This window comes from Corythoichthys intestinalis, chromosome 2, assembly GCF_030265065.1.
Source record: "Corythoichthys intestinalis isolate RoL2023-P3 chromosome 2, ASM3026506v1, whole genome shotgun sequence".
Classification (NCBI taxonomy): domain Eukaryota; kingdom Metazoa; phylum Chordata; class Actinopteri; order Syngnathiformes; family Syngnathidae; genus Corythoichthys; species Corythoichthys intestinalis.
Window position 1 is genome coordinate 61,064,125 of NC_080396.1, and position 26,381 is coordinate 61,090,505.

The window sequence follows — 26,381 nt, forward strand, 5'->3', positions numbered from 1 at the left end:
ATAAATCCTATGGTTAAAAGGGTTTGACAGTCAAATATATACAGTAACATACTGTGCAGTAGTGTCTTGACTTTCATAGTACTGTATGTCCATTTATCACTCTTGTAACTCAAATCACTGGTATATCTAATCCAACAGAAATGTATGTTGAAATTCATGTAAATTCCATTATTCCCTTCTAGACTAGTAGTCAGTGAGCCCAAGCATTATTCTCACAAAACATTGTATGCTTGTAAAGCTTGTAAACCAATGTAAATACAAACTGATATTCCACTGGGAAATTCACCTGATTTTTTTTCACTTCACTGTAGCTGTGAGAGCCTGAAGCTCACTCAAGTCATTGCTCACAAGCCTAGGCAAAATAAATAAAATTGTCTTAAAAGTAAGCTTGAAAAATTTGGGGCAAGTCTAGAAACAACTGTAGAAATATACTTATAACCTAATCTTATGTTGTTATCATTTATCAATGTGAGTATACAAAATATTAAAACAAGAAACAAAATGTTGAACTATGAGATGGGTGCGCTAACTCCTTTCCCGATGGGAGCTTCACAGTATTACAATACTACAATAACTTTGTACTTTGCTGCTTTCTAAACTCCCCCTGAGAGTGTTGTGCATATCAGTGTATGTGCCATATGTCTGCGTATGCATGAACCATCTTTCTCATGTACTGAATGCAGCTTGAAGTACTGACAATGTAATTGCACCCAAACGTTGGATAAAGATGTGGCCGAGAGTCAGCAAGGTTTGATTTGTGTGCTTCAGATGGATTATATGTACCCTAACACATATTGACATGCATGCATGCCCACAGCTTGTGGCAGACAATCAGCCAGCACAGTGGACAGAGGCTGACCCGTCCGAGTCCAATTAGAGCTGTTGCAACCAGACAGCCAAAAAAGAAGGGCAGACATTCTGGATATGGATAGACTATAAGAGTGAACAAACACTTTTAATAGGCAAGATTTAAAGGGTTGTGGCGGACTTTTAATGAAGGACGTGGTGGATTCTAGGGTTGTCGGAGAAATGGTCTTGCCATTAGGAGAGAACAGTGTGTCATTTACACTCTACTGTAGAGCTACAGGGTACAAAAAAGTTTCACGTGAATATAATAACATTTGGACCAAACAATGGCCAGATCAAATAAGTGAAAACAGTGAGAAGTAGATGACAGGCCAGTTGTCTGCATGTTCATTTGTATAGATCTACAGCACTGAAGTAAACTTTGATTGAGAATAATTTGTCACAGTGCCTTATCATAAACCTTTATTACTTTACAAAAGGCACTGGAAAGCTTTAATATTAGAGGTTTACGCTATCATTAACTGTACCACAAGTATGAAATGGAATCAAACACTAATATAATGGAAGCACTTCTAAACATAACCTACAGTAAACACTCTGCCATTAGATGATAAGTGACAAGCATATGGCAACTAATCAGTTGGCAGCTACAAAGCTAGCTTCTACTGAGGAAGTTAAAGCAATCTACATATTCATTGTGCTTAATGTCACAGATGGAGGGACAAAAATTTGCCACACTGGATTCACGGATGCTTCAATTGAAAGTATTTTTTTTTTTTACAATGAGATGCATTTTTTACGCATATGCTCCAGATTCAATCATGAAGGGAATCTACATGTTGAGACGCATTCCTTATTATTTACTGTGTATAGAATTGCTAATGTATTTTGCTACAAAAAAATATTTTTTTTCAGATGCTCCCAGAGGAACCGCTGCGATCGTGCAAATGAGCCATATCGTTTCGCTGCCTCCCTGGACCAGTGTGTGAAGGTCACTGTGTACCCAGACAGCATTGCAGTGTCTGAGCCTAGCGTACCAGTAAGTTTTCACACACACAAATGCACGCAATGCATACATTATGTGAAACTTATACATTAATGTAACAAAAATAATAATTCTCATCTCCACATCTGCTACACACATACGAAAACAGAATCATGTGAAATACCTCCTTGTCTTGATTATGTGTGATGCATAAACATGAGACGTAAGGTTCATAAGAGCTTTGTGTTGGCGTTTCAGCAGGCACACATTTGTTTGAATGGTAGAGAGCAACCAATATGAGTGCCAAGAAGTGTTTGTGTGGGAGGCTGAGTGGGTGGTAAAAGTTGCCCAAGTGCAGAGGAGGACTGAGCATTCGGGCGCTAACTTAGGCGAAGATGTACACATGTGTTGGTGCGTTCTTATGCTCATTATCATCAGAGAAACGCATCCAAACATGACTAAACTGGACAATCTCAAATATTTTACAGTTGTTGACTCAAACCATTGTTCAAGAGTTAAAAAAATGCAAGGTTTGGAGATTAGGATCTCTGATTAATTTATCTAATTATGTTTCAATGTCACCAAAAGTGGTAATATTGGTCAATGTTGATGGACCCCCTGCTCCTTCTGCATGTCGCATGCTTCTCAGGCCATTTCTTTTGTCAACTTTTCAGTACTTTGGTGCACTGTGCTAATTGGGTGTGCACTGCTTCATAGTGTGCTTAAAGCCCCCTGTTAATATTAGCTCCTTAAACACCTTGTGACCAGAAAAATTACATTATCACACATTGCTCTTCACCAATGCATTGTGGTAAACGAAAGTCATTTTTTATCAACGGGAAAGGAAAAAACAACACATGTAAAAAAATTACCATGAAATATATCATGTCATTATGATCAAATGACAAAGTTGGCGTGTGCAAAAAAAAAAAATAGAAAATTTAAAAACAAAAGCAAGAGTGTGCTATAGAACAACGTGCAAATACTGTATTTTTTGAGTCACCCTTGCAATATGCCACGTCAGTGTGGATGAAAAAATGCAGCACAGGAGGAGCAGAGAACATAATGAAAAACATGAAGAAAAGTTAGTTATGTTTGATTTGGGTCAATTGCGTTTGTGTCTTAGTCAAAAATGCCTTCAACATCTTTTTCTCTAGAACTAACTATCTTTGGAACACACTGGCAAAATTCACAAAAATCCACAGGGGCAGTTAACGATCTCCATGACAACACTGCCTACTCGCTAGGAGCGATATATACAGAGAGGAAACAATCCAATCACCTTTATTACACCTCTTGCCAATTATGCTGCCAACATCTGAAAACCTCCCACTCCACCACCGGCAAGGCGACTGAGTGAACAAAAAAAAACAAAAAGGCCTGACACTCAAGAGACAAGCTTACTTTGTGTAGCAGCAAGTTTTGAGTGTTTATCCGAGATACAGACATGTCTCCCAGCATGAACGCTGAGAGGCTAATTAACGTGAGAGGTTACTCGCGGAATTCCATGTTGGACAAAAGGCACTGATTGTTGTGCCGCCTCTAATCAAATCAAGCATCCCAACATGATGAATGGCGATGGACATTTGAAGGCTAGTTTTTACAAGACATAAACACAAAAGAAAGTGTTTTCTTTTTTTTTATAATGGAAATAGGAATCTTTATTCATGATGGCACATTGTGCTGATTGCTTCTGTTGTATGCTGCATTTAAAAGAAGACGTTGGAGCCAAAATTTGAAGGATTCGACCAATTGACCGGCTGTGTTGCTGAGCTAAAGATAAACTATATCAATTCGCTACGTAAAAACATACATATTTGTGGTTGTATTTCTACATGACTGGTATTTAAAAAAGAACATAACTATTCTCTATGGATGGGAAATGTGCTCTCCGCGAAGAGTGAAAATTTGCCATTAATTGATCATTTCCTAAATGGGGTCTCTGATTGCTTACATATGGTAAAAGATGGCAGGAAAGAACTTAAATATGTGATATTAGTGTCATATTGGTTAATTTGTTTAAATTGGGCTATAGAAACACGGACGGAGAATTACACTGGGTAACACAGTTTTTGTTGTTTTAGAACAGTAGAACAGTTGTTTTATAATCTCCGTAAGTTTGAGGTGCTGAATTAAAAATTGATCTCAGGTTTTCTGTGTCACGTCATGCTTTTTTTAACTACAGAATCTCTGTTTTCTTAAAAAAAAAAATGTAAATAATATACTTAACATTTTGCATGTTTTATAACATTTTTTGAATATTCACATAGAGCAAAATATGAAACAGACATGACTGCAATATTTAACACTATTATGTTAATTCAAAGGATATGACTAGCGTGCTTGTAGTAACAACATAGGCACTAGACTCAAGTCCACGACACATGACACAAAACCGGTATATAAAACTGTTGGTGTCAGGATAAACGATCACATAGCTAAATGTCGGATGTTGACTCATTAATATTAATTTTTGGTCTAATCCTATGTTACCCACTAGACCACAGGTGTCAAACCGATTCCAGAAAGGGCCAAGTGGGTGCTGGATTTTGTTCCGACCGATTCCGTGCAGAGAGTTTAACCAATGAACTTCCTACTGAAACAAGCAGCCCATGACAAAGTTTAACTGATTACACATGTAAAAGATCTGATTGGTGAAAAGGTGTCCTCTTCATTGGTTGGAAAGCAAACCTGCACCCACTTGGCCCTTTCTGGAATCGGTTTGACACCTGTGCACTCGACATTACTAACATTGCATGCGCACTTACTTTACCCTATCAGACTCCTATCTAATCTATGTTCCTTCTTATCCTTTGGTATCACCTCCCCACATGGTGTTTTTTTGGTTAAAGGAGTCATACTGAGACAGATACTTTCTGAATGTCATACCTGGAGTAACTAAGCACATGATACCAAAATATGGTGACAGTTATACAGTGGTATGAAAAAGTATCTGAACCGTTTGTAATTTCTCACATTTCTGCATAAAATCACAATCAAATGTGATCTGATCTTTGTCAAAATCACACAGATGTAAAAACGGTGTGTGCTTTAACTAAAAAAAAAAAAAAAAACAATTATAGGTTTTCATATTTTAATGAGGATAGCATGCAAACAATGGCAGAAAGGGGAAAAATAAATAAGTGAACCCTCTGTCTAAGGAGACATACAGAGCAACTGAAATCAATTTTTACCAAAAAATATAAGTCAGGTGTGTGCCCAATCACTGACGAGTGGTTTAAAGCTTCCCTGCCCACTATAAAACACACACCTGGTAAGAATTGTCTTGATGAGAGGCATTGTCTCATATGCATCATGGCTCGGTCAAAAGAGCTGTCTGATGATCTGCGATATAAATCTATGGCAAAGAATGGTGTTCATGGGAGGACTTCACGGAAGAAGCCACTGCTGTCTAAAAAAACATTGATGCTTGGTGAATCACGTTTTTCACTCAATTTTCAATTTCACTCCACAGAAGTTTTGGCAAACTTTTTTGTGGAGTGATGAAACCAAAGTTTAATTGTTTGGGAGTAACGCACAACGTCATGTGTGGAAGAAAAATGGAACAGCTCACCAACATCAACACCTCACCCCCACCGTGAAGCATGGTGGAGGGAGCATCATCGGTGCTGTTTTTTTGCCCCAGAGCCTGGACAACTTGCAATCATTAATGGAAGAATGAATTCAAAAGTTTATCAGAATGTTTTGCAGGAAAGCCTGAGGTAGTCTGTTAAACAGTTAAAGCTAAAAAGAGGATGGATGCTGCAACAAGACAATGATCCAAAATACAGAAGTAAATCAACTTCATAATGGTTTCAGAAGAACAAAATCCACATTCTGGAGTGACCAAGTCAAAGTCCAGACTTGAACCCCATTGAGATGCTGTGGCATGACCTAAAGACAGCCATTCATGCCAGACATCCCAGGAATCTGACTGAACTACAGCAGTTTTGTAGAGGAGAATGGGCCAGGATTAGTCCTGATCGATGTGCCAGGCTGACCTCCAGCTACAGGAAGCGTCTGGTTGAAGTTATTGCTGCCAAAGGGGGAAGGGGTACAAAATATTAAATGTGATGGTTCACTTACTTATTGTTCCCCCATTCTGTCATTGTTTCCATACTATCTTCTTTAAAATATGAAAACCTATAAATGTTTGGTTGGTTTTAGTTAAAGCAGGCACTGTTTTTTTCATCTGTGTGATTTTGATAAAGATCAGATAACATTTGATGGTGATTTTATGCAGAAATGTGACAAATTCCAAAAGGTTCACATACTTTTTCGTACCACTGTACTTCAATTGTGTTTCTCTGCGTCCAAAAACAGTGAGGAGGCAATTTACTGTATTTAGCTAGCAGAGAACAGCGCATAGTTTCTGCTCCTAGAAATAAAATTAAAACAATATTAATTCCTGGCACTTTCTACTAGTTGCTGCTTTGAAGACACAACTTACCTACAGCCTTCAAAATAAATTACATTGATCAAATTTCAAATGATCTACAATGATTCCTAATGACAAAAATTGCTAAAACAAGAGGATCGCCAACATGCTTTTGATGAGTACTGCAATACTCTGCTAATGAGGGACCCCAAATCATTCGCTGCTGGGACATTGTTCATCTCTTAAAAGGGCGACAGTTAAGCTGCTCGGCTGCCTCGATGGTCCCAGCAGCCCTTCGGTGTTTAGTTCAGAGGCAGATGAAAACAAAGAGAAACTTCAAACAATGTGGCCCATATATAACTGCTAATGGAACAAGACTACGAAATGCCACGGAGATAATTATCCAGGCTGCTGTCCCTTTTGGATGAAAAGTGCGATCACACGACACGTGTCTGCAAAATGTATTTATAAATAAGTTTATTCACTAGCTGAGCATCTGAAAACTGCATCGCCTGTGTCACCACTCTCTTGAGAATGACTTCAAAGACACATTTCCATATGTGCTTGTGTGGCTTTTTGAATAAGTAATGCATAACATACTGTATATTGTCGCTGTTTCATGAAAACTTCATCTAAACAGTATATCCACGTGATCACGATTTTGACTTTTGAACAGAAACAGATTCAGCATGTTTTTCAGGGTGTGCTTTTTAACATATATTGCTAAAAAAACAATGTTAGAGATGTTTAAACCATGTGAATAGCGGGCATCCCCAGAGGCTGCTTGAACTCTTCTTTGAATGTACTATACTGAATTTACACCACATGGAATTTGATAAGTTTTGGTAAGTACAGTATTCATTATTCATGTGCATATGGTTGTTTTAAAATGTATTGTTTTTTTTTTCTCTTTTCGACTTGCAGTTACTGGTGAAGGTCAGTGACGTGCCAGACCTTTCAGCAGGAATATCTTGTTCTTTCGGCAATCTGACAGAGGTGGAGGGGCAAGTGAACGGCAACCAAATACTCTGTGTATCCCCGACTGCCAAGGACGTCCCCCTTATCCCTTCTGACCAAGGTACATAAGATTGACACAAAGGACCCCGTTTTGTTGTAGAGCCCAAATGCAACACACTGATGTTTTTTTTAAGTATTTGGAAATGTCTAAATATAGGCAAAAGTTTTGTAAGGGTCTGTATTCCACATGTAGCAGGTCAGGGTATGCCAATATTTGTTGTCTTAATCACATTTCACAGAGTGCATGACATTAAGCTCACAGTTTGTTGATTTAATAGCACAATCTCAACAGGAGCATCTTATTGGATGGAAGTCTGATAAGATGACGCTTTTTGATTGTCCATGATCATTTCTAATGTTGAGTCTAAAAAGACGAAATGAACATGCAAAGTTAATAGCATGCTGGTTGAAATGGGTAAAGTCTGTAGTTAGTTACAACTGAAATAAACGCCACACATTTATTTAAAAAAAAAAAAAAAAAAAAAAAGTTAATTCAGCATCATCTTTAGACCATTCCACATCAGACTCACACTGATCTGGTATCAGCGGCGTATCTGAGAGGTGTGCCTGACAAGAGGCCCAGTTGCATTAGCACATGACGAAGGACAAGATTGGTACCCCCCACCCTGTGGATGATTGTATGGCTGAGCGCATTAGGGCCCTTCGGTAGTTTGCGGACGCAAAGGTTCTGACATGATGGCTTCAGGACGACAGGGAAGTTAATGTGATGGATTAGCACTCTGGCACTGAGAGACGGTCTCCTCCTGTGAAATATATTACCGGTACCTTGACAAAGAAACCACACTTTACTGGGCAAAGAACTATACTTGGTAACTCGAGTGGGACTCACTCTTTGTGATGCAAGAAATATTTTTTTAAATAGTGTTTGATAAATCCATTTAATTTCATCATTTTCAGATTTGTGTACTGAAACAGTTATTTGCTACTTTTTTTTGTAGTCAGAAGGTGTACCAGGAGCTGAAATCCAAATAAGACTTTAGCAGAATACGAGGATCATTTTTTAGTGTTTTAGTGTTTACCAGTTTAAAGATGCCGTAGGGAGCTGTTGTTTTGCCACCGATCAACAGGTGAAGGTTCCGGTGCATAAAAGGCTTTCTGTTCAACCAAAAACTATTTTGGGGGTATCAGAAAATGTGTGCAACCAAGTGCATTGAAAAGCTTGGTGACTATGATGAAAAAGGATGTAAAGGTAAATGTGTATTGTAGTTGTATCGAATAATAAAAATGGAGTTTAAATACACATTGACTTACCTTCGTAGTTTCATCAGCAAAAGCAGTTAGGGAACACCTCAAAGTTTTGAGATCGAGGGTTTAAACCCAAGCTCCATCCTTATTGACTGAGTTTTTATTTTCTCCCCTCTGCCTATGTGTGTTTTTTTTACCGTTGCTCCAGTTTCCTCCCACATCCCCGAAACATGTTTGATAGGTTTACTGAACACTCTTAAAGTGTCCTTAGGTGGGAGTGAATAGTTATTAGTCAGCTGGGATCCCTCGTGAGGCTACAGTGGGGCAAATAAGTATTTAGTCAACCACTAATTATACAAGTTCTCCCACTTGAAAATATTAGAGAGGCCTGTAATTGTCAACATGGGTAAACCTCAACCATGAGAGACTGAATGTGGAGAAGAAAAAAAAAAAACAGAAAATCACATTGTTTCAATTTTTAAAGAATTTATTTGCAAATCATGGTGGAAAATAAAGTATTTGGTCAATACCAAAAGTTTATCTCAATACATGTACCATTTGTTGGCAATAAGGGAGGCCAAGCGTTTTCTGTAACTCTTCACAAGCTTTTCACACACTGTTGCTGGTATTTTGGCCCATTCCTCCATGGTATTTTGGCCCATTGCTCCATTTCCTCCTTTAGAGCAGTGATGTTTTGGGGCTGTCGTTGGGCAACACAGACTTTCAACTCCCTCCACAGATTTTCTATGGGGTTGAGATCTGGAGACTGGCTAGGCCACTCCAGGACCTTGAAATGCTTCTTACGAAGCCAATCCTTTGTTGCACTGGCTGTGTGTTTGGGATCATTGTCATGCTGAAAGACCCAGCCACGTCTCATCTTCAATGGCCTTGCTGATGGAAGGAGATTTTCACTCAAAATCTCCCGATACATGGCCGCATTCATTCTTTCCTTTACACAGATCAGTCGTCCTGGTCCCTTTGCAGAAAAACAGCCCCAAAGCATGATGTTTCCACCCCCATGCTTCACAGTGGGTATGGTGTTCTTCGGATGCAATTCCGTATTCTTTCTCCTCCAAACACGAGAACCTGTATTACTACCAAAAAGTTCTATTTTGGTTTCATCTGACCATAACACATTCTCCCAGTCCTCTTCTGGATCATCCAAAAGCTCTCTAGCGAACCGCAGACAGGCCTGGACATGTACTTTCTTCAGCAGGGGTACACGTCTGGCAGTGCAGGATTCGAGTCCCTGGCGAGGCATTGTGTTACTGATAGCAGCCTTTGTTACTGTTACTGGTTCTGGGATTTTTGCTCACCGTTCTTTATATCATTTGGACGCCACGGTGTGAGATCTTGCATGGAGCCCCAGATCGAGGGAAATTATCAGTGGTCTTGTATGTTTTCCATTTTCCAATAATTGCTCCCACAGTTGATTTCTTTACACCAAGTGTTTTTCCTATTGCAAATTCAGTCTTCCCAGCCTGGTGCAGGTCTACAATTTTGTCTCTGGTGTCCTTCGACAGCTATTTGGTCTTGGCCATAGTGGAGTTTGGAGTGTGACTGACTAAAATTGTGGACAGGTGTCTTTTATACCTATAATTAGTTAAAACAGGGGCCATTAATACAGGTAACCAGTGGAGCCTCGTTAGACCTCGTTAGAAGAAGTTAGACCTCTTCGACAGCCAGAAATTTTGCTTGTTTGTAGGTGACGAAATACTTATTTTCCACTCTAATTTGGAAATAAATTCTTTAAAAATCAAACAATGTGATTTTCTGGGTTTTTTTTCCCACATTCTGTCACTCATGGTTGAGGTTTACCCATGTTGACAATTAAAGGCCTCTCTAATCTTTTCAAGTAGGAGAACTTGCACAATTGGTGGTTGACTAAATACTTATTTGCCCCACTGTATGTGGTACAGATATTGAATGAATGTTAGTATTTCTTTGATTATTTTGCTCATTTCAAAGTGTTATTTGTTCTATAAAATGTACAAATTTAATGTACTTGAATAAGGCCATATCCACACGCAGCAGGTTTTTTTTTTATACCGAAGATCCTGCCCAAATATGTCGGGAAAAATAATTGTCCATGATACCCCCATTCTTCGCATGGGTTCTTCAATATGAAGCAGAGCAAGAGTTTGTGAAAAAAACTGGAAGCGAAAAAGCACCTGTCTAATTTACTCCAAATTTAAACATTGGTCTCGTGTGAAGTAGGAACAAGGTTTGTCGAAGACAGTTGCCACGTTTACATGGATCCAAATATTCCAATTACAATCGGAATATTTGTTCAAACCGAATAAATGTGTTCCATATAAACACCTCATTCGGAATGAACAGGCCCAAACCGAAAGGAATTTCATTCCGATTCACAGGGGTGGAATATTCCTTTTCCCAAACCGATTAGAAGTAAAATTATATCATGTAAACAGGGAAGCGGAATGGTGTCTAGTTGCATTCTTTCTGCACATGCTCCGTACTGACGTGGTGACGTCACTTTGTGACGTAAGTAACGTCACTTGCAACATGGCTTCCAAGCACAGTGCACATAATTGGAGTCCGGCGGAAAGATTGTATTTAATTCAAACTTTAAAAGAATTGAATATAATTGCTCGCTTAGACGGGCGTAAAACGAGGAACAGTGAACTATTTAAAAAAGTTCACGAGAGGTTACACGAAGCCGGAATAGACCGGAGCGTTGACCAGATTAGAAACCGGTGGAAAACCGGCTACTACAAGGCAAAAGAGCAAAACAGCAGAAGCGGATCCGATGATCGATCTCCATGTTTTGCAACGTGACGCTTTGTTTTGATTAATCTGCGCATGTCAGACGGCAGTTGTCAAACGTCCTTTCGGAATAAAGGCAGTCACATGTAAACGCTGGATCGGAATAGATGAAGTGACATGTAAACAGCTGATCTGAAATTTCCATTCGGAATGATTTGAATCGGTATGAATAAAAGTCAGCATGTAAACGTGGCTAGTGACGTTTCCACAGTTAAATCTTCGGTTATCAGTGTCCACATGATGGCGCCACAAACTCAAAATTCGCACATCTTCACTTTGCCCGGCGTTCTTAAGAACCCTCGTTTAAATGTGCATGTGCGTGTGGATGATAGGCCAAACCGTAGAAGTTCTTCTTTTTGCAAAATACCCTGCTACGTGTAGACATAGCCTCAGTTTCACAAATACTTATACAGTCAACTACAGTGAAATAAAGTTTTTGAATTAAATCATGCACTGTATTGTTGTGTTCAAGACCACACTCACTGAGGACTCACCAAAACCAAGACTTTAGGGAGTCGAGGTGTTTAATGTGGAAATTGTATTTCAAAATCGTTCGGTTTACATTAGTTTCTCTTCTACAAAACTGTGACCAAGTGCACAAAACAAGGTCTATCACAGCATGCTTGGATGAGATTATAATGGTAAGGGGTGGCGGCACCAAGAAATTAGACATAGGCTATTTGAACTGTGAAATGATGATATAAATCCCTGTGGTCATCGTTCCCTGGTTGTACACCCTTTAGTTTCACTTCTCAGCACTTCCATCGCTCTTCTGGAAGGTGAATTAGATTGCTGTGTGGATTAGGAGAAGATTTGGGGGTGTGGATGACATTTACCTGAGGGAGAACATTCATATCAGTGCCCCAATGCTTCATTCCCTGTGGGAGTTATGGGCAAACAGAGCTGTCATTTATTCGCAGGATGGAGGATTAGCACCCCCACTGCCCTGCCTATCTAAAACACACAGTGATTCTCACACACACTGCACATCATCTATTATTCAAGATGTTTGGTTTCATCACCCTCCGGCCATCTCGCCTCACCAAAAACACATAGTTCTGGTCCATCAGCAGCTGTTACAATTGGTAATGATAGCTAAGTACCAAAAAAAAAATCCAGAAAATAATTCCATGTCCGGTGGTGTAGGTTCATGGCAATTATTTGAAGTAATAATAGACATTTTGATAATAGTATTTCTAGATCGGTTATGTACTTAGAGGTTTTGGAGATGTCAAGGATCATAAACCATTTGATGGTGGAATGCATTGAAGATACATGGATTTTTAAATGTTTAATGCAAATTTGAATCCAAATGCAAAGGACTATTAAAAAATAGGAATGAGCTGCTTTCAAGAGAAATCAGGACTGTGTGGAGGTTGCGTGTCTACATGGAGTTTGCGAGGCTACATGCGGTTCCTCCAAGTTTTCTCCCATATTACAAAAACATGCTTGTTGGATTAATTGTAGACTCTAAATTGTTAGTGAGTGTGAATCATTATTTATTCCTTGCAATTAGCTGGCAACAATTACAAGTTGTATTACACCTCTCGCCCCTAAGTCATCTGGAATCAGTTCCAGCCTGTTTACCAGTGATGTTGATGTTGGACCTCTTTTCCAGCACACCCATGCCGAATTAGTTTTGATTAATTTTTTTAACTGTCAAATATTATTTTCTAGTTCATATTAAACATTGAACTGCACTACAAGTAAAAGATGTTGCAATGTAACATTGTGTTGTTGTTTTTTTTTTGTTTTTTTTACATGATACCAGCGTTCAAAATTATGGAGAATCCATTTTTTCAGAATTTTTTAATTCTTAATGAGAGGAGTTTGTGATAAGAGACAACTTAGCAATGGAACTTGGGAGGTTGGTGTTAAACCGGAGCCTGATTCCCAACAGGTGCTTTTGAGAGAACAGGGCATTGTGGGTCACACAAGCCTCCTACACACTGAGTGTCATCTAAAATTCAGACTGCTCTGCACAAACAAATGCACCCAGCTCATCAGTCTCACACACACACACACACACACACTAAAAAACATGCTGTATTTATTGAGTCTGTATGCCTTTGTTGATGGATTAGATAGATGAGTGTCTGTTTTAGACAGAACAGACTGTTAACCACTTGGATTGAGGGGGAAACAAGTAAAAAATCCAAGGATATGTTTTTAAAATTTTGGGCGAAATATAATAATTGTAATAAACTTGCCATGGGCTCACCAGCTGTGGGAGGAGCCTTTGGGGTCGGGTGTAGGAGAGCTGGGTGGGAGTCGTCACCCAATTACCACCTGATGGCCAGTTGGCTCTGATGGTGAGAGAAGATGCTGATGTGATATGGCAGATCCAAATGTCTTGTGAATGTCTGCTTGGAGCGTCTGGCAGAGTCCCCTAGCAGAAGGTGCTGCAGTCCCCACCTCTGATATAAGTTTCCCTGCATAATGATAGACATGGGGGACATTGAGCCCAAGTGGACCATGTTTCGGGCCTTTGCTGAGGTGGCCGGCCGGAGCTGTGGCCATGCATTGCTGCAGAGATTGAAGAGGTGTGGGGGGTCATTTCCACCACACTTGACTGTAGGCATGACACACTTATCTTTGTCCTTCTCACCTGGTCGCCGCCACACATGCCTGAGACCATCGTAACCAAACAAATTATTCTTCGTCTCATCAGACCATAGGACATGTTTCCGGTAATCCATGTGCTTTGTTGACATGTCTTCAGAAAACTGCTTGCGGGCCTTCTAGTGCAGTGTTTTTCAACCGGTGTGCCGCGGCACACTAGTGTGCCATGAGAGATCGTCAGGTGTGCCGCGAGAAATTATCTAATGTCACATTTATATATATACAGTATATTGTAATGTCTGTAACTGTGCGGGCCTTTGAAGGGGCCATCAGACTGCAGAGTGGTGACGTAGCAGGAAGCAAGCAAGGAGGGAGGGAGAACGGCGTGAGAGCAAGTTATTGCTGTTATTTTTTTTACTATTTTCCATTGTTGCCACAATAAATTGGGAAAGTCATCACCGACTCCTCTCCTTTCTATTTCCCCATTTGGGGCTATTACAATATTTTTTTATGTCGTCGGGCGGAGTTGCAGTAGGAAGGAAGGAGTAGGTAGAAAGTTCTCGGTCGTTTGCAGATGACTGAAGTTTGCCCGTGTCGCATTCAAAAACTGCTCAGTTTTCTAGCCATCAACGACCTTGCTGTCCGCGAAAATGTGGACCCCAACACGTCTACTGCACGTTATTTGGTTAGACTCGTCATGTGTCGATATACTCGAAAGTGTCCTTTCTATTTTATCCATATGTGACGACCGTCAATCCTCCCCCTGTGTTATATTACAACACATTGTTGAGAACAGCAGGGTGGCTAATGGCTAAAAATCCGAGCAGTACTTGAACGCGACACGAGCAGCACAGCGCCATGGTGCCAAACAAGTTTAAACGTCATCTCTAAACGAAACACTCGTCGCTTCAAAAAAATTCGATGGACTACTACTACAACTTTTTTTTGTAACATAAAAACTACGAAGGAAAATGAGAAAGCCCTCAAAGCCAGTTTACTTGTTGCTAAATCCAAAAAGTTCGACCTCGCTACAAAGCCATTGTCTGCGAGATGCTCGGCCCTGATGTGGTTAAAGACATTGCTCAAGTCCCCCTGTCTGATAATTCTGAGCTTTTTCAAGCCTAACTGCTATAGAATAAATAAAAATAAAGACTGAGAGCTGTTGAAGAATAAGGATATCAACTTTGTGTTCATCTAAACAGGCTCAAGTTTCACACTGAGTAAGTATACATACTGAGAAATTATTTTATAATTGAATATACTGTATAGAAAATAATTTTGGAACATTTTTGGTTTGTGGTGTGCTGCGAGATTTTTTCCAATGTAAAAATGTGCCGTGACTCAAAAAAGGTTGAGAATCACCCTTCTAGTGTACTGTCTTCAGAAGAGGCTTCCTCCTGGGGTGACAGCCATGCCCACCAATTCAATGTAGAGTACGGGATATGGTCTGAGCACTAACAGGCTGACCCCCACCTCTTCAATCTCTGCAGCAATGCTGACAGCACTCCTGTAACGAGTCACATGACATTTTGGAGGGAAAATGACAAGAAGTACTCAATTAGGACATTTAGGGATGTACGACGTTCCCATGAGGTGTACTCACTTTTGTTGCCAGGGGTTTGGATATTAATGGCTATATTTTAAGTTATTTTGAGGGGAAAATAAATGATCTCAATTATATAAGCTGCACACAGACTACTTTTCATTGTGTCAAAGTGTCATTTTGTCAGTGTTGTCCCATGAAAAGATATACTTAAATATCTGCAGATATGCGAGGGGTGTACTCACTTTTGTGATACACTGTAGATCGCAGGCGGTTGTCTCTTTGAAAAGTAGATGTTGGAACAAAAACACAATTAGCATCTGTGTGCTATCCGGTCTTTGTCCTGGTTAGTCTGGGTACAACTTGGATACCTCCCAGAATAACATAATGAACTTGTCCAGAATAAGGAAGCTACTACTGCCATGGCCTGATCTCAGACAAACGGGAAGACTGTAGGATTAATAAGATGGACATAATGGATGTTCTCCCAAAAATTATTTCCACAAACGCTGTTGGATGATTTCACATAAACAAAATATCAATAATGAAATTATTTGTCAAGTTGTTGAAACGTCAAATTATATCTAAGCAAACCCCTGACCCAATGGATATCACTGGCACCACAGCAGATTGTAAATTGATTGCAATCTCAATGCCACATCAGAAGAACGCAATGACATCATTGTTTTTTCTGTTCTCTCCTATGATCTGTGGGCAAAAACTCAAATATTGTTCTGGTAGAAACCTGCGCAGAAGCCTTAATATCCTCAAAAAAATATTGCCTCTGCATTTGTAAGACTACCATTGACAATCATTTCTCGGCAAAATCAACCATTTCATTTTCAGTCTGCCTCTTTGCATTTTCCAACAGTTTTACTGCTATCAATGATTGGTTGGCTCAAGAATCTACATCCATGACAAATTAGTTATATTGAAATGAATACGTTGCAGACATACAGGAAGCAAAATCTCAATCATTCCTTGCTAAATATTTAGAACCACTCCAGATTTCTGATAGTACAATATAGATAAAGATTGACTCTGGCAAAATGAATGTGCTTTACCAGAGTGTAAATAATCTTGTTTCTAATTTCCCTCAGATTGGTCGGGTGTCGAGCTAAGACTCAATTCAAAGGAGACCGGTCAGATGGTCATAAGCACCGAGGTCAAGTTTTACAACTGCAGTGTTCACCAATTGTGAGTAACTCTGTCATCTCCACTTTTGCTCCCAGACACCAGGTATGTGTCTAATTGGTTTGTGCCCTGAGGTTGACTGGCAACCAATCAAAAGTGAAGACCACTTCTCTCACCTCCAACTCTGGTTAGGAAAAATGCCACAGATGCCTGGATAGTTTAATATTATTTCTATTATCTGATCTGGCTCGGACAGAAAATGATCCAATGGCCATAATACTAACATGTAAGGAACTATCACTTTCTAGCATTTCTGTTTGACCTTGTTGTAAGGCTACATGTTCTCTACTAAGTGCCATTTTTGACTGGAATTTAATTGGGAGATCTCTGCGTGGCTTCATTTGGCTGTGTCAGTTTGTGCTGTGTTGAGTGAGCTCCAAAGCACTTGCTGACTTGGAAGTATCACTAAATTGAGAGCGGGAGATTAGGTGGTTTCACAGCAGCCGTGGTAACAGATGTGCATGAATCCAACAGCACCTTCTTTCCCCTCAACATGAAAAAAAAAATGTTACAGCAAGTGTAGTGTTTCTCCTAAATCAAAGGCGGGCAGTGTTTTTGTCAAGTTTGCGTACAACACAGTTCAGTGACTCATTGCTCACCCTATAGCTTCACATATCTTTTGACTCTATGAAATCCTCGTCTAAGCGATAAAGAAAAAGCAATTACCGGCTCTCACATCAACGCTCTTCATTGGCAATGAAACAAACTTGCACGCACTTAGACACACACACATAACGAGTAAAGGGCACGCGCCGCCTCACAAACCATCGAATGCCAGCCGGTGCTCTCGCACATTGTGCGCTCTGTGTTAGCCTCAGGGGGATTCAGCCTTATTCTTTTACATCCGTGGGCTCAGTCAGAGATCCTCCCATGCTTTTTGCACCGATTAATATTTCACTTTAAGCGCCAGCATGAGAGAAAGCAGCAGAAGCATTGCTGTAGCATCAACACTGTTATTAACTGTGCCCGAATGCACATTTTAAATGTCGTTCTAATCGATTAAAAACTGTTGCAATGAACATGTGTCATGTCTTATACCTTATCCATGATGCATGCTTCAAATTGGATCGTATAGCAGTGGAAGTCAAATACACCTGAGGTTTTACAATTCAAAATTTGACCAAATGTTTTTGGAATACCCAGTCCACAAAGTCAAACAAAACAGGGGCAGCGCAAACACGAACCGTTAAAAAAAGAGGATAATATAGTTCATGATAGGTGATAGCAGTGTCATCATAAGCATCAGATAAAAGCAATAAAGCAAAAAGCAATAAACTTGAACTGAACTGTGTCATCATAAGCATCGCCACTGGTTATCAAATTTAGTCAGTTTTAACCTTATACTGTATCTTTACAGTGGTTAACTTATTTTTATGATTATATGACTAAAATATTCTGTTGTCATACATTTGCTAGGATTGGGTGTTCTATTGCATTTATAATGGCTACATTTTTTCCCACGGAGAATTTATTTGGAAATCCAAACAAATTGAAGGTCAACTATTGTACAGATACAGACTGTTCACTTTCACTTTAATCCCTTTTAACATTTACTGTCTTGTAAAAAGAAAACATTAAATTGCAATCGGTACAATTTACATTAAATTAAGTCGGCATAGATGAGATGCTTACTAATTTCAAGGCTTTTCCGATATAAATAGTCAGAAAGATTAACCGGGATCAATACAAACAGGGTCTGCCTGCTGCATGTTAAGTACTTTTTTTGCTGATAACTTGGGCACTTGCATAAATGCAGCCCGGCAGGTATTAAGCAGTGATTCAGTACAAGCTGGAAGGCTCGGAACAAGAAGCACATTAAACACTGAATTTAAGACTATAACGTTCAACTGTTCAATATGTTCAGTCAATTCATGGTTTTCTTTCATTCAGTCATTTTCCTTCTTTGAAGTTGTTGGCATTGGTTTATCGATTAGCATGTACTGTTGTCAGATTGTAAAGGATTTTAGGAGAAACAGAAGCCATTTCAGATAGAATGCATCTAGTCAATGGCAAACTCATCTTTTGAGACTTGCCTAATCCTGACCTCACACTCTTTGTATAGCATTGTCTCCATAGTATGTTATACTCATCATTCAGACACACCCAACACCTATTGCATGTATTGCACTAAAACAGTCATCCACACAAAAGCTGGTAATCACCCACAATGCTGTGCTAATAGTAATTGCTGGCTCAAACTGTGCCAGTGTCTTATTTGTCCTCATTACTTTACGTCCCCCCACTGTGTCATCCACTCATATCACAACAGCTACTCTTTAGCAGGTTAAATATGCACCCTCAATATATCCACACTGACCAAGTTGTACGTTTTCAAATGTGAAGACACAGGAAAAAAATACATGCTGTGAGAACTTGGCCTTGAAGCTATCAGGTCCAGTGCCAACCACAAGGACACAACAGCAGGTGTCCACTTGGGATCAAAACTAATTTCCTCTGTAGAGTGTCAGCCAACTTTGGCAGAGCTACCACCCCCACCTTTTGACTCTGCTGCTGTGTGTGTGTGCGTGTGTGTGAATTTGTGTGTCCATGCAGGTGTCTGTCATGTGTAAACAGCGCTTTCCGCTGCCACTGGTGCAAGTACCGCAACTTGTGCACCCATGACCCGTCCAGCTGTTCTTTTCAAGAGGGACGGGTCAACGCCACTGAGGTTGGTGAAAAGCACACAAAAGACTCATGAGCCTGCACCGACCACACACGATGTTATAAACAGATTACTACTTGCACAATGTTTGATCCGTTTCCCGTTATGATGCAGTACATTTGTACACTTACTGCAAAATGCAACAACAAGACTGTAAATAAACCTGAACTTTTCACGATACTCGAATCGTTCTTCTTTGAACCTGTTACTTATGTTAACGTGCCTCTGTTCCCTGAGTATATTCTTCTTCTCATCTGTCATTCTATTTCTTCCCCTTTTTGTGTCAAAAGAAAATCAAAAAAAGGATGGTCACGACTCAAAAAAATTCAGATATGTGTGACTTTAGAGGCATATTTTTATCTCAAATTTAGACTCAATTCATCGCTCAAAGTCAATTTTGGCCACCTTATGCTGTATTTTTGTCTTTTCCTCTTGGTAAAATTTGAACCACCCTTTAAAAAATGTTAAAAGGTGATGATCTACAGAGCCAAGACATTACAGTGCGTTGGGACTTGTCTTTGAGACCTGTGAACCAAGGTTTCAACGTCAACTGTGATGAATATACATTGTTATACATATTGGTCATATATGCAAGTCCATTTGAGACTGAAAACTGTGAGCGTGAAAATAATTATTGAAATGGATATTTTAAATTTTACATTTTTGAAATAATTACGGTCAAAAATTAGGCTCTATTTTAATGTCACTCACACGATATAGCTCACATCAGAGTTTCTTCATTGAGGCACTAATAAAGATTAATTATAGCCTAACATTATGTTCTTATTAGGTCACTTTTTTAAAAGGATAAATGCAGTACATAAAAGAATTAACAACATGAGTTGGAACTACTTCTGGATTTGCCATCAGCGTTCAGTTCTAGTCAGTTTGCCAATGTTGTTACTTTAGACTTAGATACCTGAGTACGTTTACTGTTCATCAACCACGATGGCGTTAGTCTACTTTAAACACTGTGTAATTATTGGCAAGACTAGTTGACACCAAAGTTCTTTTGTGTCCGTCCTACAGGACTGTCCACAGCTGGTGCGCTCCGAGGAGATTCTGATCCCGGCGGGGGAGGTGAAGCCCATCACGCTAAAAGCCAAGAACCTGCCACAGCCACAGTCTGGCCAGCGGGGCTACGAGTGCGTCCTTCACATCCAAGGGGTTAGCCACCGTGTCACTGCCCTCCGATTCAACAGCTCCAGTGTGCAGTGCCAGAACAGCTCGGTAGGCTGGCTTTCCTACTGTTAATGTGCTCTTCTGTTGTTGAATTCTTTGGTATCTATAGCAGTGTCACCATTCTAGAATGTCAGGCTATTTCTGGAAACACAAGCCACATCACAATTTATCTTTCCAAACTGTACTGTGGCATCCTAAAATGAACTGCCCTACTTAATGAAAGAGTAGATGTCTAGAAAATACAATTACCATGCACATTGTCAAAGTTACTGGGAACACTGCAGCATGGTTCTTCAAAACCCCAAGTCAAGCACACACTGACCTCCATTATATTCCCATGGGGTGCCAGACATACACATTTTATGCCACACCTTTCTTGCCCTTTCTTTCTCAAACACACACACTTACACACACACACACACCTACACACTTGCCCATACACAGACAGGAACTCAAAGTCACACTAAAAAGCATAAAAGGCACTTCAGGACAGCGTCATTCAAGGCTAGAAGGGGATTCGAATGTCCACCCAAACGTCCTATTTCTTTTGCTTTCCCACTTAGACAACTCTTTCATGATGAGATGATGTAACTTTATTGTAATAGTGGAATGACATGCTAGTTCCACTGCATCTAAGTTTTTCTTTTTTAGCTACCTCACATTGAAATCCTGCAATTCCTTTTTCCAGTACTTATACGAAGGGATGAAAATAAGTGAGCTGCCCGTGGATTTCTCTGTGGTGTGGAACGGCAACTTTATTATTGACAACCCAGAGAACATACAGGGTGAGTTCAGTCAATAAGGGCACACAGTGCATGCTACACTTCCCTGCACCAGCATGATGAGAGGAGATGGACTTGGACATGGCTCCATCGTTCATACACACTGCACAAGCACATGGATGGATATTAAAACTTATGGGCCCTATTTCCGTAGCTGGTGCAGCTGCACATGCGCATAAAAACCAGCACTTCTTCATTTTCATACAAGCGCTGTCTAAGTTTTGGCGCTAGGTAAACCGCTGGTTTAACACGATTTTATCTCAGTGTGGCAATGAATGAATTAGCTCCATGGACATGTGTATTGTTTTTTATTCATATATGCTCTTCTTCGTGTGTGCAAATACGTTCTTCTTCGTGTGTACATTCGCTCGTACTCGCATGCGGAAGACTCCGGCGTCGTAAAGTCGAAATCATGTAATACGGGTACGTCGTAACCCGGGGAACACCTGTAAATTGTTGTGCCATTATTAAAATGAAGTCAAAATACCAAACATCATTTAACAGAAGACATTTTAACAATCATTATATACGTTATACATACTATGTATGTATGTATGTATGTATGCATGTATATGTATATACAGTGGGGAGAACAAGTATTTGATACACTGCCAATGGGTTCTCCCAGTGTCAAATACTGTATATGTGTGTGTGTGTGCGTGTGTGTGTGTGTGTGTGTATATATATACATATATACATAGATATACATATATATATATGTGTATATATACACACACATATATATATATATATTAGGGCTGTCAAAATTATCGCGTTAACGGGCGTTAATTAATTTTTTAAATTAATCACGTTAAAATATTTGACGCAATTAACGCACTAGTCCCGCTCAGACAGATTTAAATGTCAGTACAGTGAAAGGCCAACTTGTTAATTGTGTTTTATGGAGTTTTTCCGCCCTCTGCTGGCGCTTGGGTGTGACTTGCATATGTTATGTGGCGTAATGTTGCCCTCTGCTGGCGATTCAGTGCAGCTGATTATTTGGGTTTCGGCGCGCTTTTCTGATGTGATTATTTGTCGACGCGAACTCACACTAATAGACAGTGCTATTCAGACCAGCTAATGTCCGCATCCAGTATTCAGTGGCAGTTCTCATAGCCCCATCACACTGTTTGTGTCTAATACATGCATCGCTTGTGAGTTATATTCTTCCTTTGTTTATATTCATGAGCATTAGATAGTTATTGATGATGTGTATTTGAATTTGTTCACATATATGGTGAAATGCAGTTACATTGTTAGATGCTTGTGAGCTAATTGGCTAGTGCTACTGCTCAAATGGACTCGTGTGTGTACATTTTATGTTATTTTGTGATTTATGCAAGTTATTGACACATTGCCTTGTTATTTTCAGTTTTACAAAAATACAAGAAACGTGCTCCTGTCAAAAAGAGATGACTTCAGTAAAGCCCATGCAACTTTGCCACACCGTCTGATTTCTTTTTGGAACTTATGTTCGCTATCTGTCAATTTGTGTAATCACACACATTTGGGACAGAATAGGGCTACTAGTTTATTTTTTGATTGAAAATTTTACAAATTTTATTAAAACGAAAACATTAAGAGGCGTTTTAATATAACATTTCTATAACTTGTACTAATATTCATCTTTTAAGAACTACAAGTCTTTCTATCCATGGATCACTTTAACAGAATGTTAATAATGTTAATGCCATCTTGTTGATTTATTGTTATAATAAACAAATACAGTCCTTATGTACCGTATGTTGAATGTATATATCCATCTTGTCTTATCTTTCCATTCCAACAATAATTTACAGAAAAATATGGCATATTTTATAGATGGTTTGAATTGCGATTAATTGCGATTAATTACGATTAATTAATTTTTAAGCTGTAATTAACTCGATTAAAAATTTTAATCGTTTGACAGCCCTAATATATATATATATATATATATATATATATATATATATATATATATATATATATACACATAGCGGAAAACATTCAGGTGACTTGATTTGGCCAAATTTCAAATTTGTCCTATATGCATGTGTGATACATCATTGGAAAGCTTTAATCTCAATTTTCTAGGGGAAGAAAACATTTTAACAGGAGGGCATTTTTAAACAATTTTTCTTTTAAACCCCTAAACCCTAACTCGAGGTGAGAGAATGAGACAGCATAATTTAAGGCACCGTGATTTTAACCAGATATTATCGTGTTGTTACCTTGTTTCGATCCAAAAAGTCAGTCAGTAGCATGTCTCATCGATTGTCAAGACACAGCTGTGAATGGCCACAGCCAGACTTTTTGGGGATTTTATGGGTGAAACACTGTAATATAACAAGGGTCGCAATGCAGAAATTGCAGACATCAAGGAGTGGTCAAGATTTTGTTTTACAAATATTTACCCTTATAAATTTTTTTCATTTTTCAATTTTCTTTGTTTGGATCAGTTATTTATCATCTAAACTATTGGGGAAAATGTGACAGTGACAAAAAAAATCCAATTAAGTGATAGTTATGAGGTAGATACGCGTGACCTATTTACCGACACTATTTTTTTCATTGTGACGTAATTTGTTTAAAAGTTTAAAATATGTGAGTGAATAATTTTTTAAAGTCTTTTTTTTAACCAAATACTAGACATCAATGATTCTAAGCTTAATATTATAGACATTTCGACTAATAAATATACCGTAATTATAATTCTTTTTATGGCTGGGTTGAAACAAAAGTGGTTGTGCGGTGTCTGTAAACGGGGGTCTCCAGGATTAAACGGACAAATTAAAAATAGTTCGGGGGCTTAATGTGCCATAAAACTGCTATGGCAGCATATAGACATATTGTTCTATCAAACACAACAGTTCTTTTGGCTTAAAATACAGCTGTTTATTTCAAAGAGGTTTTTTCGCCACATATGGAGGAAAACACAGACAAGGCAGAAAAATCAGTTTGGGGTCTCGCGCCCCTCTTTAAAATAAACTGCTGTATTTTAGGCCAAAAGACTAATAAGCATCCGGTTTTCTCGATTTTATTTTCGATTTAATTTCACTCTGCGGCTCGGAGCGTCATGATAACGTTGCCTCTTAGGGTGTGTTGAATGTTAGATATCTCGGCTACATGGATGGTAGACCTCTTGGCTGCAACTAGCAATGACCAACCTTGCCAGTTGCTCCATAAGACTTCATCTAAAACTTTTGGAATGAATTAGATTAATAGATTTCCATCTGATGTTATGTTCTGGTAAAAATGAAAAATTTTAAAAGGATGGATATCCACTATTTGCTACGACGAGAGGATGCTGTGCTAGTGCCAATTAGTCGTTTTCAACCAGCCCTCTGAGGACTTTATTGCCGACGAAGACTCCATCGATGCTTGATGCCATTACAGAAGAACAGTTTAAGGCTAGGCTTGAGTGCTTTGACAGATTTAAAGAGGACGAATAGCCATAGTGTTTTAAAACAAAGCTACTATGCAAGTGCTGATAGCTGTTGGCCCAAGTTTTTCAAGTAAAATGTTTCACAGTTTCAGAATGTCTCTGATAACACGAGTGGGACTTGTAGCGTGTGGCTCCCTCTACAGGCCGCTGAATGTGGAGGATGCATTCGATGTGTTGATGTTCATTTGCTTCATAATTTTATTTTTGATTAATCAAATGTTTTTGTGTACATATCCTATATTAAGACATGCGACTTATAGTCAGATTTAGTTGCATATATGGATTTTTTTTTCAGAAATAAATTAATATTAGGCTGTGTGGCCTATGGTGAGATATCATTCCATATATGGATTTTTATCCTAAATAAATGAATATTGGGCTGTGTGGCCTATAGTCAGGTACGCTCTATTGTGTAGAAATTGCGGTAACTATATCATCTTATTTTTGTTTCCATTGAGTTTCAAATGACTTGCTGTATGTAAAGCAGCTTAGTTACCGCAAAACAGCCCAGTGTGAGTGCAGCAGATAAAAGTAGGGTTACCAATGCTGCAGCATCTCACAGCAGAAATGGCCCAGTTTGCATGCGCCCTAAATGTCACCAAGCTTTGCAACCCATTCATCACAATTACAGGTTCAACCAAATTTGTGTGCACTTTATGCAATTGAATTTGCATCCCTGTTTTCTGTGTACGTTCCAGTGCACTTGTACAAGTGCGCAGCCCAGAGGGACAGCTGTGGCGTGTGTCTGAAGGCCGAGAGGAAGTTCCAGTGCGGCTGGTGCAGTGGCGAGGGGAGGTGCACCCTGCGTCGACACTGCCCCCCTATCAGCCCCTACACCACCCGTTGGCTGAACTTGTCTAGCAAAAATGTCAAGTGCACCAACCCACGCATCACTGAGGTCAGTACACTGCACGTTTCAATGTTCTTATTTCATAATTCAATCCAAAGAGTCTTATCTACTGTAAAGTGACCAAGGGGTAACCCTGGGATTAAAAAATGAATCCCTGGAAGGGTTTTTAAATCCTGCAATCCCGGAGTTTGGCTTGAAAACAGATGCATTATAAAACGCCCAATCTCTAGTGATGGGCAAAATAAAGACACTATTCCAAACTTTAACAAATAAGTCATTTGACAAATAAATTCCTTTCAAAAACCTGCTTGGTAATCAGTAAGCACAGTGAGCAAACCCTGCAAAACCCAATCCTAAATTCTAGGGCAAGCTGGTCCGAGCACAGGAGTCAAATTCACGATGTACAGCAATCGCTGATGTAAAGACTGATTTGTAATTGCTTACAGAACAATAATCATTTAAAGGGCAATTGAGCTCAGGGAAAAGATAATACAGTATTTGTACATTGCTCCAAACCTCTAAAGAACTAAGACTACAAAAAAGCAGATATTATATCGCAGCTCCTCAGACATCCTGTTTGATTCCTTTATCTCTCTCTCTCTCTCTCTCTCTCTCTCTCTCTCTCTCTCTCTCTCTCTCTCTCTCTCTCTCTCACTCTCTCACTTTCAAGAATGAGTGCAGCCTGTGTTAATAGACTTTATTGTGTTTCGTCATCTCCCAAGGTTATCCCAAACCCTTTCAAAGGACCTTTGACATTAGTCAATGAAAAATCTACCCATAAATATAAGAGCGATTTTTTTAATGTTAGAAAGTGTGATGTAACCTTTGAAAAGCATTTGCTTTTAAGTTGTTTTTGTTCCTCATTTTTATATTGGATTTATTTATTTTTTCTAATTAAAGCTTTAAAAATATTTAGCAAATGGCCATACAGTTAAAGAAAAAAAAAAAAACGAGAAAAGATTATTGATTGAAAATCTTGCATATTTGCAGATTTTCGCT

General features: G+C 39.2%; 1 protein-coding gene across 1 annotated transcript in view; it reads left to right on the forward strand.

Annotated features, from left to right (window-relative positions):
* The window catches only part of plxna2 (plexin A2), a 321,401-nt gene that overhangs the window by 218,698 nt on the left and 76,322 nt on the right, over positions 1 to 26,381 (forward strand). The window contains exons 6-12 of the mRNA XM_057828893.1: positions 1,723 to 1,846; positions 7,095 to 7,248; positions 16,386 to 16,482; positions 19,033 to 19,147; positions 20,171 to 20,371; positions 21,012 to 21,108; positions 25,231 to 25,430. Of these exons, the coding sequence (XP_057684876.1) occupies positions 1,723 to 1,846; positions 7,095 to 7,248; positions 16,386 to 16,482; positions 19,033 to 19,147; positions 20,171 to 20,371; positions 21,012 to 21,108; positions 25,231 to 25,430 (988 nt within the window). The remainder of the gene's footprint in view (positions 1 to 1,722; positions 1,847 to 7,094; positions 7,249 to 16,385; positions 16,483 to 19,032; positions 19,148 to 20,170; positions 20,372 to 21,011; positions 21,109 to 25,230; positions 25,431 to 26,381) is intronic.